At 40.9% G+C, this 15,182-nt stretch overlaps 1 protein-coding gene across 3 annotated transcripts in view; it reads left to right on the top strand.

The window, feature by feature from the left end:
• Positions 1-2,418: 2,418 nt before the first annotated feature.
• Positions 2,419-15,182, top strand: part of SNX9 (sorting nexin 9) — a 60,046-nt gene continuing 47,282 nt past the window's right edge. For 2 of the 3 annotated variants that reach the window (XM_039387390.1, XM_039387389.1), the window contains exon 1: positions 3,639-3,754. In XM_039387390.1, coding sequence (XP_039243324.1) covers positions 3,668-3,754 — 87 coding nt within the window. In that variant the 5' untranslated portion in view covers positions 3,639-3,667. Of the gene's footprint in view, positions 3,116-3,638; positions 3,755-15,182 lie in introns of those variants that run through there. The other variant, XM_039387391.1, reaches the window with a different exon arrangement.

Raw genomic sequence — 15,182 nt, 5'->3', positions numbered from 1 at the left:
AAAGACCCAGGACAATATGCTCTCTGTACACCTCCTGCAGAGACTTTGGAAATATATGTATTTGACACCTGTTCCATTTGCAAAGTTGTTGCCACTGAAGATAATAATTGTTGCTCAAAATTCCTCCACAGCTGTGGTAAATGCCTCAGGGCCACCTCAGTCACCCCAGTGCATTGCCTAGGTAATGCTAAGGGCACAGCCTGCTAGCAGGGAGAAATCCAAAGTGCATCACCTCAAGGAGCTCCTGAGAACAGTAGCTTACAAACACAAACCATAGTTCTTTCTCCAGATGGGTTTCAGTTTGAAGCCTATCTGAATAACATTTTTTCTTTATCATTACCCACCAAGTTTGCGTAAATCGGAACATACAAGGTCACTGACTTTCTGTGATCTTGAAGCTACAGGCAGGCCTTGCCAAGCAGAGAACAGTATTCAGCAAATGTTCTCCATGTCCTTTCTCAGAGCCCATCTTTAGTTAAAAAATTTGCATAGCACTGTTGGCAGGAGCTTTTCATTTGATGAAGCTCTGCAATAGATCACTTCTCACTGAATTCTGCTGCAGCAGTTGTTCCTAGGAAGTACTGCAGACAAGCTAACTGCAAAAATACTTACCTACTAGAAATCTGTAGAGAGAAGTCACTTATGTGACTTATGTGACTGTAATGGATTTTCTTCTGTTATTGATTGTTTTCTTCTGAGGTGGAGATATTTATTATAGCATACATTTGGGCTTTAGTACAAAGTTAATAATGAGCCAACTCTGTTTGAAAACTGATAAGCTCCACACAGAACACTACACTTCCAACCTATGCTTAAGTGTGTAAACAACCCCACTGAAGCCACTGAGATTTCTTTCATGCCTAGTACTAAACAAACATCTAGTCCTAATTAACTACAACACAGCTTGGCAGCAGAAAAGCAACTAATTTAGGAAGTTTTGGAAATTTTAGATGATTTCGTTAGCAATTTGTGTGTATTTGGCCCTTTGCGTTAAGCGGTAATAAAGCTTACAGCGAAGAAGAGATATGTTTACTTGCAATCCAGAGTGATTCCTAAGAATACCAAGAATTAATGGCAATTAATTGCAAATAGTATTGGAAAGATCCCATAAAAAATATTTTCCCAGAACATTCTCTCATGCTGAAAGAAATGTTAACATTTCCTTCATCCCTCAAACAAGTCAAGCAAGGCTTATTTTTAGGAGTACCTCACAGTGGAAAACTGTAAACTGGAAACTTCAAGCATATAGAGAGGCTGAATAAATCATGACTGTGTTCTTCATTCCCCAGATGGCGAGCAGAGCTCTGTTAAAGCATAGTGGTTAGCAGTGGTAGACTAAACTTTTCTGGCAGTTGTTCTGACCACAGGTAAAAAATGACACAGACTCGAGCTTGTGCTAAAGCCATAAGTTTATTATATTTCACATAGCAAAACATAGCATCTGGAGAAGGGACAGAGGGTGCTTTACATACCTATCAGTTGGCAATCCTTAAACGAGACAGCACTGGTTCTCTGGGTTTCATACCCCTATCCTTTTTATAAGACGCTTACTAGATGACTGGGTAAAAACATGGAATGATAGCAAGATTGTTAGTAAGAAAGTGGAAGAGCAGGGTCCACTAGTACAGAGATGAAGCCAGCTTCAGGGAGTTTTGCTAGTAAGGTGGGTGAAATACCAACCTGTGAGGGACCACATGGCAAAACTGATCCTTAATACAACACTTCAGATTAAAGGTGGTGTCATTTGTGGGCCACGCACAAAAGTTTCCCTTTAGGTACTGCTGTTATAAAGAATAAAAACTTGGAATCGTTGTATTTAATGGAATTCTGGAAAAGTTAAAAATTCCAGCAAAGGCAATTGAAAACATCTGAAGTTAATCAGTTCAGTCACTCAGAAAGTGGTGGCAGCTAAATAGCCAGCTTCCTCTTACTTTGTCATCCTCACTCTTCACAGAAATTATTTCCCTATCTCCAACTTAAAAAAAATCTGCTGTGAACGTATTTTTCTCTTTTAATAAAGCTCTCTCACTGAGAAAATATACCAATATCAGAAGAGAGGCTTGTAAGTTCTGTGGACAAAGAAATGCAGATGAAGAGTTCTATGCAGTTTCCCAACTGCCTACCTGCCTCTTATGGCTTTCCTTGGCATCCGTGACAATTACACCATGTATTTCCTTCTACAGAAAGGAAGCGTCTCCTGATTCCAGGCCAACCACTATACATATACAAATGAGAAGCTGCACTTTTTGGATGGTGCAGTACTCTGCATGATCACTGCCACTGGATTTTCATATTCCCCTTGTTTTAGCCTCCCATCTCGTCTCTCCTGCAGGCTGGAAATCAAGTGGGGTCACAGTTTTTATGAGACGGTTGTAGAGCACCCAAAAGGAACGCTACCGACCTTGAGCAGCTCCTTGGGGCTATTTACTGCTGCTGCTGCTAACTGCTATACACCAAGGCCCGGCTGCAACAGGTCAGGGACAAGGCACAGCCCACTGACAGCTGCGGATGGAGCCTGGCCGGGGGAAAAATCGCTTTCCTTACTGTACAGTCGCTTCAAAATTTCCGTTCAAAAGCAACCGAGGGGCCGATAACGCCTGTCTGCGGGCCCTCTCCCCAACGCGAACGACGATTTAGGGGCAAACACTGACTAAAGGGCGAAGCCGCTGAGGGCACCGGGTGTGGGGGGCACGTCCGCCTACCCCCGCACTCCGGGGACCGGCGGGGCGGCTCCTCCGGGGATCACCGAGCGCCGTGGGTGCCTGCCTCCCTCCCTCCCTGCGGCCCTGACGGAGAGGCGGCGGAGAAACAGCCCCGCCACTGCCCCCGGGTGCCGAGCCGAGCCGGGGGACAGGGCGGTCGGGGCGGGGGCACTGCCGTGCGGCTTCATCAGCCCTCGCCGGCCCAGCGCCGGGGCTTGGCTGCTGAGCTGCCCAGCGGCCCCCAGGAGGCGGCGGCGGCGGCCGGGGGACGCTGAGGAGGAGCCGCCTGCGCGGCCCAGCGGCGGCGGCGGGCGGGCCGGACACACCGACCGACAGAGCAGCCGCGGCACGGACGGACGGAGGGAGGGCAGAGCGGCAGCGCAGCCCGCGCCGGCAGCGCCATGGCCACCAAGGTGAGCAGAGCGCGGGGGTCGGGAGGCGGCTCCGGGGCGCCCCCTGCGCCGAGCGGGCCCGGCGGAGCGGCCGGGCGGGCGGGGGTCCCGGGGGGGACGGGCGGCGTGTCGGGGCCGCGGGAGCCGCTGCCCTGCTCGGAGCCTGCCCCTCGCCGGCGGCCGCGGGAGGCAGGAAGGGGAGCGCCGCGCTCGGGCCTCGCCGCCGCCGCCCGGTCCCTGCGCGGGGCTCAGCGGGGCAGCACCGATCCCGGGGCGGGGGAAAGTTGTTTTCTGGTGTGTTTGTGCCCCGCTGGCCCCGCTCCTCGCCCAGCCACCCTCCACTCGCTCGGGGCGGCTGTAGGGCCGAAAAGCTGCCGGAGGCCGAGGGTGCTGCTCCTGCAGCGCGGGCGACCCTGCCCTGCTCCCACCGAGCCGGAGAACCGGGCGGTGGCGGGGAGAGGCCTCGGCCGGCGGCAGGCCCCGGTCCCGGGTGTCCCGGCTGCCCGTCGGGGCTGGGACGGGCCGGCCCGACCGCCTCGCCCTCCTGGCCCTCGCGTCGCGTCAGGGCAGCTGATGCTGACCCCCTCGGGTGGATCCGGGGGAAGGGTGTGCTGTGTCTCTTGTGGGAGCCCAGGGTCTGCACTGTGCGACCTCTTAATAGTAAGCTCTGATTTTACACACACACACACACACACACACACACATAAGAGGCAGGAAGTTAAATTATACTGTTCAGTTCTTCAACAGTATCTGCTATTAATGCAACACTGAAAATTAGCTTATCCTATCTGAAACTTTCTAAGTAAAAAATATTTGTTTACTACATTGGTTGATGAAAGCGTCTCTGCTTGTGTAGGTGTGAGTTAACATCCACCAGCAACTCATCTGTGACTTGTCTAAGTATCTCAGGAAGACTTTTTTGGTATTTGAAGTATTATTTTGAGTCACCTGACTCCATTAGCTTGGCTAGCAGTTTTAAAACTTCCTTTTACTGAGGAAGTGCACTATTTGTGTTGTACTTCTCAGTGCTGAAAAAATTCCACAACTTGTCAAAAAGTAGCTGTCTCTGTAACCATGTACATTGATGTTTACTCATGTTTTAGTAAACTTTTTCAGTAGCACAGGGAAATTGATTCTAAGTTTCAAAACCACTTAGGCAGTTTAAAAAGTGTCAATATAGTGAAATTATGTTCTGTTGAGCTTTTAGAATATTGTTGATACACTTGGTTTTAGTATTGGTGATTTCCAGTGATTTGTGAGATGCGTGTATGAATGATTTGTAATCAGCCTAACTATTGTATGTAGCAAGAACATGACTTCTGGTGCACATACACTACATGATACACAGCATGTTAGGCAGATATTGTACTAAGCCAGTTTACTGTTTCTGTCCTCACTTTGAGGTGCAGTATCCTCATGGGATCCTGTGTTCTGTGGTGAACACACCAAGCCATTTTATTCATACATTTGGAAATTTTCACTTTGCTTTTCTTTAAATATTTTTTTTGGAACTGTTATGGCCCCACACTGAAGGGTGTATAATTTCTAACTTCCTAACTAGGATTGGCTTGAAATCAGGTGGTGCAGTTTTTTTTCATTCTACACATTGCAAGTTATGGTAATGTGCTTTAACTTGGGGGGTAAAATTGGGAAGTGGTAGTCAGTAAAGACTTGGTATTTTATTGTTATTATTTTGTTATGCTGGTAACTGAGAGCGGCAGAGAAGAGAAGGTTACTTTATTTTCTGTGAGCTCTACCCAGGAGATGGGTCCCTCTCTGCAAATGGCCCTGATTTGGATTTTATTTTTTTCAGTTTGTGAAAACATCAGTGATAGTAAAGCATACATTGTTTTTTGAGCTGCGTAAGGGAGTAACTGGCTCAAAAAACAGTTTTTAGGAAATCGGCCTACTAACCAGTCACCATTTCACTTGGAAAGTAAATTTTGTTTTTTAAATTGGAAACAAACTTCTCACCTTCTGCTCGTGCTCTTTCTAAAATGACCTATTTTAAAAAGAAATATGCAAGGTGTATTTGTTTTGTAAGTGAAATGCTAAAAAACCTAAACTGTAATTAGCTATCTGGAGTATGAATTTTTTGAACTTTAATGATATCAAATCCTATATGGCTGGTAGGGGTGACTGACAGTCCAGCCTGGCCTATGCTGCTTGGGCTATTAGCACTTTCTGAATTAATTCCTATTTAAACTAAAATATACTTTCCAAGGAAGGCTATGGGAAAATTTAGTCTTGATTTGAATGCTTTCAGTGATGGAAAATTCAGTCTGTCTTTTTTTTTTTTTTTAAACCATCCACTCTCTTGCTGATGGATGCTTCTTTGTTTTGAATTGAAATTTGCCCAGTGTCTGTTTTCGGTTTTATACTTTTGTCTACAAGATTTACAAATGTTTGTATGAAAGTGTTAGATTTCCTGGGGATGGAGGATGCAAATAGGGATTTCTTCCACAACTAGTTGTAAACCCTGGTCTGTTTTCTTGCCGCCCACTTTGATAAACCACAGCAATTAAGTTCCTGGAGTTTTCCAGTGTGAAGACATGATCTACAATCGTGTAATGTGCTGGCTCTTCCCTGTACCATTCAAACTCAATGCATTTCTTACTGAAATAATAAAAACTTTCAGGGGAAAGGACTATTATTTTCATACCAAGAGGCTTTTACCGATAGTTTCCTTGCATATTTGTTAACTGGCAACTTGGTAGGGAAGTCTATTGTTGAAAGGGGTTGTCGTGGCACTCTGAAGGCTGTGGAGGCTGTCTCTGATGCCATGAGCTAAACCCAGTCTCCACTGCTCCTTCTCCTTTCTCGCTCCTCATCCTGTGCTGATGTACATGCCAGGAGTCAGGCCTGCCTTTGAGCTGCAGTAAGTTGCTGAAATAGCGAAAAATTCACTGAACGGAAACAGCAGGGCCATTTTCTCAAGTTCTAGGGAGTTACGGTAGCTGAAAGTTTGCTTAGAGCTGATACAAAAGGTTGAGTAGGATGGCAGAGTTGGCTGGGGGGAGACTTTCATGGTGAAGGGGTAGAAATATAATGAGGGATAGAAATATAAGTGGGAAATGGATGATCTGAGGCTTCTGGAGGCAGTTCTTTGGTTGGCTAGATCCTTACTATAACTTGGCAGTGGATTTTGTGGTTTGCTCAAGGTTACGTGCTCTAAAAACTGAAGCAAGTGTAAAAACACCTAAGCAAAATAAGAAAAAAAATAGATGGTTTAGGAGAAGCTGATTTCCAAAGTTTTACAGTAATTTAACTGAACCTGACTTCAGAGGTAAGCAATTTCATACCCACATTTAAGAACTGATTCTTTAATCTAGATACTTTATTTTGGATGTTTCCTTCAGAAACAGAGTTAACCTTACTAATTCCTTATTTGTAACTGTGCATCACAAATGATGGCAGAAAGTGCCTGAGCCTAAAAAATTTTCAAAACTTGGTCGCAAAGAAAATGCAGTATTGTAAATGTGTTTCTGTGATAGTTGCTTACAAAAGCTGCAGATGAGATTCTTACTTTTCTCTTTATTCTTTTTTGATTTCTTTGGCCTTTTCTCTTCTTTCCCCAATAGAGTTTGCAAAGCTCCAGCTTTACTCATGCCCTTTCTTTCGTTTTTGAGCTTCATTCAATAGGGAGAGCTAGAAATGCCAGGAAGCAATATGCTGGCTTTCAAATAATGTGCTCCCTACCTCAGTCTATTTTTAGACTTATTTTGAAACGTAGTCAAGTCCTTTTCTTGAAAAGGGTGATGTTTTGCCATTTGTTAAGTCCTGATTTCAGAAGGAAGTGTGATGTTATTACAAGAACTGGATAAGTTATGGCACACTGATGGGCAAGACAGTTCTTCTGGAACCTGTGCTGCTAACATACAGTGAGAATTTTAATTTAAAAGTTGAAGTTAGAACTAGAAGCTGATTTATAGGAGTAACACCATTGAAGTTGGTGACATCACTTTCACAAGTGAAGTATTTCACAAGGCAACTATCGATAAGCTTCATGAGGTTAAAGCCTCTCTTAGTGTCAATACCAACAGTTTTTATTTTGGGACTTTAGGGGCACTTGTATCTCATCATTGTGTTCTTGATTGTTCAATGGTTTGTCTGCTTTGAGAACTCATTTAGGTGATTCTGTTTGTAGGACTGGGCCCTTTTTGTGGGAAGAAGTCGCTTGAGATGAGAGCTTAGACTGAATACTCTGTTCTTTAAAGAAGATATAACTTAGTGATAATTTAGTGATACTTCTACAACGTGGAAATGCTGTTCAAGGCTTTCTTGTCCATCTAATCATGTTTTCTCTTGTGAATGCCACTTACCAGGTATAGTTGAATTTAGCATGATTTTGTAGTTGTGGTGAGGGAAGGTCATGATTTACATATGAAAATTTCAGGTAGGAAAAGGTAACAACACATTAGACTTAAAATAAAGATTGTTATCCTTTAGCGTGTTTCCTTCCTTCCGTCTTTCTTTTTGATTCCCTATTGCTCTCACTAGTGTAAGGCTTCCCCAAAGAAGTCCCACATTTTCCTTTGTACCATCACGAATCTGTATGTTTGCATTATGAATGGGTCAGAAACAATTCTTTGTTCTGATTTGCAGCTGGGAATTGAAACATCTCTCTGTGCTAAACCCTTTTAAATACCCAGACTTTGTGTTCTGCAAATCTGCCTTCTGTATTGTCATAACTTTGGAAGTAAACTCCTCTAGGAAATCTCATCTTAAAAGAATATTCAGTTAATAAATCTTAATTTATCTGTGAAGTGGGATGAACTTCCACTATGCAGATCACTTCATAATCCGTTCAACATGTTCCATTATTTAAATTCATTATTTAAATTTAAATTATTTAAATTTATTTAAGACATAATGCAAAGAATGAGATCACAGTTGATTTATATATGTAAGATGTGATGGAACAAAACTAATTAGGTAAAGTAAAAATTTTGATTTTTTGGTCTTAATCATGTGGAAAATGTTTGGTTTTTTAGGCTGTGATTAAGTACATGTGAAAATACTTCCTGGGCTTTTCTGAGTATTTTGGTTTGGTGGTTTGTTTTCTAAGGGGCAACAAAATGACTATAAAAGGTGAAAATATTTGGTTATGCAAATTTTACCACAGATTCCTGACCTATCGAAGGGGTGAGGTGTTAGGATGAGCACGAGAACTGATACTGTCTAATTTTATGAAGACACAGGTTTTCTGTTCTTTTGTCTTTGTCAGGCCTTATGATTTTTTCAAAGGTTCAGTGATAAGTGGGTTATGTTACATTGCAGCAATTACTAGTGCAAGGCTTCTCATTTCTATGCTGGAGAGCTGGTGAGATTCTATGTGATGCTGTGCTTGGATGATGATTCCTCTGACTCAGTTTTTCAAAGTTATTTTAAGCACCTAGGCATTGAGTCATCAGAGACTCATTACCAGAGGTCGTCATTTAAAAACATGATTGCAGCAGCTAAAGAGAAGGAAGTCTGGTATCAGATGTCATAAGCTTCATCTGGTTTATGGATTCAGTGATTCAGATTTTCGCTCTGGTAGAATTTCTCCATACATTGGTATTATTTCAGCAAGAAGGCTTTACAATTAACTGCAGCTTTGGAAAAAGCTTTATTTTACTCCATTCTTTAAAGGTCTTCCTCTTTGAATTATCTTCCCCTTAGAACCTCAGATTTTCAGGTCATGAAAAAATTCCTAGAATATAAACAGAAGAATGTGTGAATATTCAATAAACTCCTCCTTTAATTAGGGTACCTGGCAAATTTCAGAGTTTACGGAGACCACCAAGGGAAAAATAATATGAGAATTTTGCCATTTTAAATATATGGATTCCTTCCTGTATTAAACTGACAAGCAATTGCAACATGGATGATGTTGGAAGCAGTCTTGCAAAACATTACAAAAGCAGGTAATAGAGACCAAAATGGTGGGAGTGATTTGTTTCAACCAGCATGCAAAAAGATAGATCGACATTTAGTTATCTAGAATTATTTTAAATAAATAGGTATTGCAATGCTCAGCATATAAAGCTAAACCTATTTCAAAGATTGTATCACAATTTCATTCAAAGTCACTTTACACTTCTCTGAGAGCTGAAAATCAGAACTTGTGCTTTTACTTTCTTTAGTTGTATTTCTGCTTTCTCAGCAATTTATGATTGGAAAAGAGTTTCCCAAGTAACACGAAGTTCAAAAAACAGAGCAATCTTGTAGCAGTCCAATAAGCAAAATTTAAATGCTGCTGAAGAGAAGCAAATATATGGATATTGCTTACTGGAAAAATTAATTTAAGCTTCTGAGCTTTATCCTTTTTTTTTTTCCAGAGCACTCTTTCTCTTTGAGCTTCATATGGATAAGAAACCTCTGTTGAAAAAAAACCCAAAAACCAACCAAACAAAAAACACACACACGCCCCAAAAAAAACCCAAAAAACTTTTAAGACCAGAATCATTTAACTTTGACAGTTAGTCTTATGTGATACCCATAGAAAAGGGAGAATGGCACGAGGGACAGCTCTTCCTGTAGGGAGCTGCCATAAGGCAGGCTGATCCAGCTGCTGTGTAGTTGCGAGGAAACATTCAGGACACGACTCGATATGAAGGGCACATGAGCCGTCCTGGGCACTGCTAATGACAGGGTGCGGGCTCACGGTAAGTGTGCTGGTGAAATCAAACCAGCGACTCTGCGTGTGAACGTGTTTTTTGTGGGTAAAAGCTCTGTTTCCTCCTGTATTTTGGTGCAGCTCTTCCCCCCAGGCCCTGCCCCTTAAAGGAAGCCACTTTACAGGAGGGGTTTCCAATGTGCAAAATAGGTGGCTGGAAGGAGGAGGAGGCGGTAAGGAGGCAGGCAGTGCAGCTTGTGGGAGGTCTCTGGGGAGCCCAAGCAAAACAGCTGCTTCTGGGGAGGGGTAGCCATGTCTGACCTGGGGTTTCTGCAAGTGGGACTTACCCAGGTGAAATCATTCAGTTTAGCTCTTGGAAAAAGTGGGACTGGTGTACTGGTTTCTTCTGACTTGTCATTGAGTTACTGACTTCTACTCTGAGTTGCCATCTGCTCCTCCTTGGCAAGGGAACTGTTGTGCTTTTATTTTGTGTATTCATATGGTATCTCTGTTTATACACAGTACGTTTTGGACTTGCTTTGCTTTTCCCAGCCTTAGGAGACTGCAGTACTTAATGTTCAGAGCAAAAATAAGTTGTCCTCTCAGTTCAAACAAAGTGTTTTCTTTCTTGGTTGATAGAACAAAATGGCTAATTTTCAAGAACTGCTATAAAAATTTCCTTAGAATAGCTTTAAACTGTTTCTCTCTTGTGTTGAGGATTTTTTTCTTTACAATGATTATGTGAGTGGTTTCCAGAAGAAATACAATTGAGATAACACTATTACATTTATTGTTCCTTCTAGTTCTGATTTAAATCCTGATATTGCCTGGAGAGCTTATACAGTTCACATTTCTTCAGCAGTAAGGTCATGTCAGATGAGGTGCTTCATTTCAACCTACAGCTTCATCAGATTTGAGAGTCAAACCTAAATGTTTTATTTCCTCCACTGCATTAATTCTTTTTTGGGGGTCAAGGTTTAATTCGGTAATTGAATATTGCAATAACATATGATAACATAATGTAATTAGTCCTTACCTAGTCACAGCACAGTTCTTTCAGCAGTACTGTAATTTCCTCCCTTAATAGCCCTGTATTTGTCCTCTGAAAATGATTGCTTATGGAATACAAAATTAAACATCTTCCTTTCTGCAAATAACTAGACCATAGTCTTGGAAGTTTGTATGAAGGTTGTTGAATTACAATTTTTTTATTGGCAGCTCTGTCACATTCTGTCAAGCTGCCACATTTTCTAGTAATTCGTAAGGAAGCAGAACTTCAAACTTACTTTTCAGACTTCTTTGGTGCTTTCTGTCACTGTAAAGGTTGCTGGTACAAGAAAAATTTGTGTGCTGTCCTATTAAACTTTGAGTGTTTTATGACTTAATCCACTTCTGTCATTCATATATCAGAGATATATCTCCTTTTTTTGTTATTGCATCTGCTCAGGAATTGTTTCTCTTCTTTTTTTTTTTTTCTCCTTGTTTTAAAGTGTGATAGGCCATCACTGCTAGTGTGCACATTGCATTAAATTGCAGGTACTTAATGTCCAGTTCAAGTGCCAGGTGTTCTCAAGCCAGGTCAATGACTGAGCTTTGCTTATTTGAGCTGCCATTTATCATGACCAGTTTGTAACTTTACAGATCCTGTACTTTTCAACGCTGCTGACAGAAAAGCTTAAAATAGCTCTAGGCTTGGATACATTAGAACCCAAAAAATGTGAACCTTTTTCGTTTCTGGAATAAAGAAGCTTCCTCTGATAGAATGGTAGTGCATTGATGTTGGTATAACAGTTTCCTCACTTGTGTTCATAAAATAAAAGTAAACACAGGCTTTCATAAAGAAGTGTTTCTAATAAGAGCTAAGACATACCAAAACATTAGTATATTGATTAATGTTGGTTACTCAAGTAACAGAGAATTTAGCAGAATTCTATGTTGAGAATTTGTTCTGCTGCATTTCAGATTCCTTCCCAGCTGCCTTCAGTGAACATGCAATAATACTTGTTTTCCTATTAGTATTTATCAGTGTTTGGGACTTCAAAGTAGTACAGCTATTCCATTCTGTATTTTATGGGTTAGGTTGTATTTGAAGTAGCATCATTTTAACATGCAGATAGTTTGCTTTACTCGGTATTCATTTGCTCGTAGACTGGCCTGTGTAACTGGTACATTGAGATGCACAGTGTGTAATAGTGTGCTGAGTCTGAAAAGGCTTGAAGTTCATTAGATAACCTTAGTGAAACTTTGTGCCTCTCCAGTTATTAGGATAATTACTGTTTTTTCTAATCTCTGCTCTCATAGAGGCGATGCTATTGTGTGTCTACAAGCTGTCTTAATGAGTAGGTCACAATGTGGCAATTTTTCTGGTGAATGCTGCAGGCTTTTTCTGAAACCTTCACCTCTTACTGGCTTTGTTTTCTGGGGACAGAACAGTGAGGGTACAATAGTGGTGGCCCTAAAGTTTCAGGCAAACATCAGGGGACTTGACACAACAGACTTCTAAAACGCACTGTTAAATATTGGTTCAGCAAACAGTTGCAAATGTTGCAGTTTGATTTCAGAAACGCAGTAATGATTAATCTAGGCAGAGATTTTAATCACACTTGAGATAAATGCATCCTGCCTAACATCCCTAAATACAAACCCATTCTGTATTTGCTGCAGTTGTATGTCCTGGTGAAACTGGAATTCATGTTCTCAAATTTAAAACTGTTTAGTCCCCAGTCTATTTGGAGATCTGGAATAGGTTGGTATCCAGAAAGGAAAATATGGGGAAGCCTGGGCACTTAGAGCAGTGTAGAAAAAGGAGCTGGTATCATTGGAACTCCTTACAGTAAAAGATTTGCTGTACATTTTTAATAACTGATAACTTGTTTATAAGTAATGTTTTAAACAAGAAAAAAAACCTTCAGGTGCTTAACCCAACTGAAAGCTCAGATGTGATTCAGAGGAGTATCTGAGTCAGTATTTGGAAACATCTCTAAATCACATGGGTGTTGTGCATGTATTTCTGCAAGTGAATTTCCCTTGCTTCTGTATTGCTTGGGTGCCGGGGGATTCTGTTACTGGGTTTGACAGTACCCCTAAATAAGCCTGTAGGAACACTACAAAAGGTAACCAAGCACATCTTTTAAGAGTTTGTGATGGTTATTTTGAAAGTATCAGAATTTGAATGCTGCTTTTTAAAACCACTGAACTGCTTATAGATAATCCTCAGACTTTAACATTCTTAAGTACTGTTGTAAATCTGGAAAATATTGCAGTTTCTCTTTGCTTTTTTTCATGCTGTGTGGCAGTGGTTATCTACCCACCTGACTTATAACTGCGTGAACAGAAGCTGTAATTTGTTTTAACACCTTGAGATTTTAAGATCTGTTACTTTCTAACACTTTTTAAGAAATCTCAGTCACTTGAGCCCTCATACTGCATCGATAACTTTTAGTCCTAGATGCTTGAGATGAAGAAAGGGCCTACTGCGTAGGAATTCTCTTGAATGCAAGTTCTTGGTGTGCATGCTCCCTGTAATGCTGACCAGGAGCACATTTCAGTGGGCTTTGGGATGTGCTGATGCTTGCTTGCAGGTAGACAGCTATAAAGAAGTTCACATTCTGTGAATCAAAAATAAGATATGTAACCAAAAATGAGTTAGACTAGCCTGAACAGAGTTCAGATCTTCTTTCCTGACCAAGAAGTGATTCTCAGCAAGACAGGACTGCGTGGTAGATCTAAAGAGCTAATCTGTCCTCACTGAGGAAAACCCAAGTTGCTGAAGAGGCTAGTTAGTTATTAATACTATAGAAAACATTTCCAAGTCTTTTTAACACTTGAAAACTTGCCTATTCACTTCTTTCTTAGACAAAATCATACAGAAATGGTTTCAAGAGAAGCTTATTACACCTTTATTCTAATTCTGAAAGTGTCAGTGGTTTTGTGCTTTTGTGCTTCGTGTTTTGTGCTTTTTGGAAACTCTTCATGTTTTGTTATCAATTTACTTCCAATATGAGATGGACCTTTTAATCCAGTGTGAATAATTAATTAAGTACCTGACTGAAGTATTGTAGGTACATGCAGCTTCTGAGACTTGAAGGGAAGCTCCCTGTTCTGTGTCTCCTCTGTCTGCAAGCATGTTTTATTAGCAGGAAGAAATGATGTGAGTCCTTGTTTCTTAGCATTTTGTCTGTATTTAATTTGCTTCTAATGTGCTTATAGTCAGTGGCGTTGATTTCAAATGACTAGCTTTAGGCTATTGAACTTATTTTAGTGTTGAAAAATTGTTCTGAGGAAAGTGAGCCAGCAGATCAAGAGACATTTTTAATGTGAATTTCTAGAGTAGTGTGAGGATCCAGCAGTTACAGCTGGTGAGGGAATTCAGTGTAAATAATACGTGAATATTGTGACCTCTCTTAGTCCACAAGTGTGACCTCTCTTAGTCCAGACTGAACTTAGTTTCATATTTTGGATGAGTTTACTTTAATGCTGATGTTGCTGAAAGCAAAACATAATTGTATTAGAAAAGAAATGTAATACTAGAAGTTTTAATTAAACAGGTGACTTTTATTTTTTGCATGTTGTTTAATAAAGTCATAGTATCAAATGTGTCTGTTTTTTCAGGCTAGTAGGTTTTTTCCTATTTTTCCTATTGAGCACATACACAAGAAAAGTGATTCTAGCATTATAGAAGCAATATACATTTTCTCCATTTGCTCTGTATTAGTTAAAAAGATAAACATTGGTGTCTTTTCTTCTTTATAATAAATCTTTATAATTTTTAACCGGCAGTTTCAGCTATAATGTATAATCTCTTGTATTCCTAAGGTAAGGTTTCTGTAGGAGTTTGTCGTAGAAGACAATATCCCTGTAGTGTCCTCTTATGCTTTCATCGTCAGTTTTCTGTTTACTTCTTGTCTCTTAGGGAAAGCCTGTGAGAGAAACATGTGGAGATTTCTTTACTGTGGCAAGACAGAAGGTAGCTGCCTTTTCAGGCTGAGTCACAGGCACTTGGAGAGCCACTTGATATTTCTGTATAGACTATTCAAATGCACACTTTGCCTAGCAGTCTGATACAGTTGTGATACATAATAATAATAAATAAATAATAATAATAAATAAAAAGGCATTTTTTGTCAAATCATAGCCCCAGGTGTTTCCCTTATTATTAGTATAAATTTTTTTTATACTTTCAAGGCCAGGTTGGATGGAGCTTTGAGCAACCTGGTCTCGTTGAAGTTGTCTCTGCCCATGGCAGGGAGGTTGGAACTAGAAGAACTTTAAGGTCCCTCCCAATCCAAGCTGTTCTATGATTCCATGATTCAATGTTGCAGATGCTGCAGTGAAAATCTCTTCAGACTTGGATAATTTAGCTTTTGGAATGAGCTTAGGTTTCAGGATAAAGGGTAGGGAAATGGTTAAATCTGCCTAAATGTTAGCCACTGTTGGAAGAATGTTAGTGTCCTCAATCCTCTGAGGTGGGAAAGAGGTGAGGGGCTC

Source organism: Pipra filicauda, unplaced genomic scaffold (genome assembly GCF_003945595.2).
Source record: "Pipra filicauda isolate LSUMZ 115617 unplaced genomic scaffold, ASM394559v2 scaffold55_size4083901_pilon, whole genome shotgun sequence".
Lineage (NCBI taxonomy): Eukaryota > Metazoa > Chordata > Aves > Passeriformes > Pipridae > Pipra > Pipra filicauda.
The sequence above is the reverse complement of the archived record's forward strand: the minus strand, read 5'-3'. Positions and strand labels throughout refer to the sequence as shown.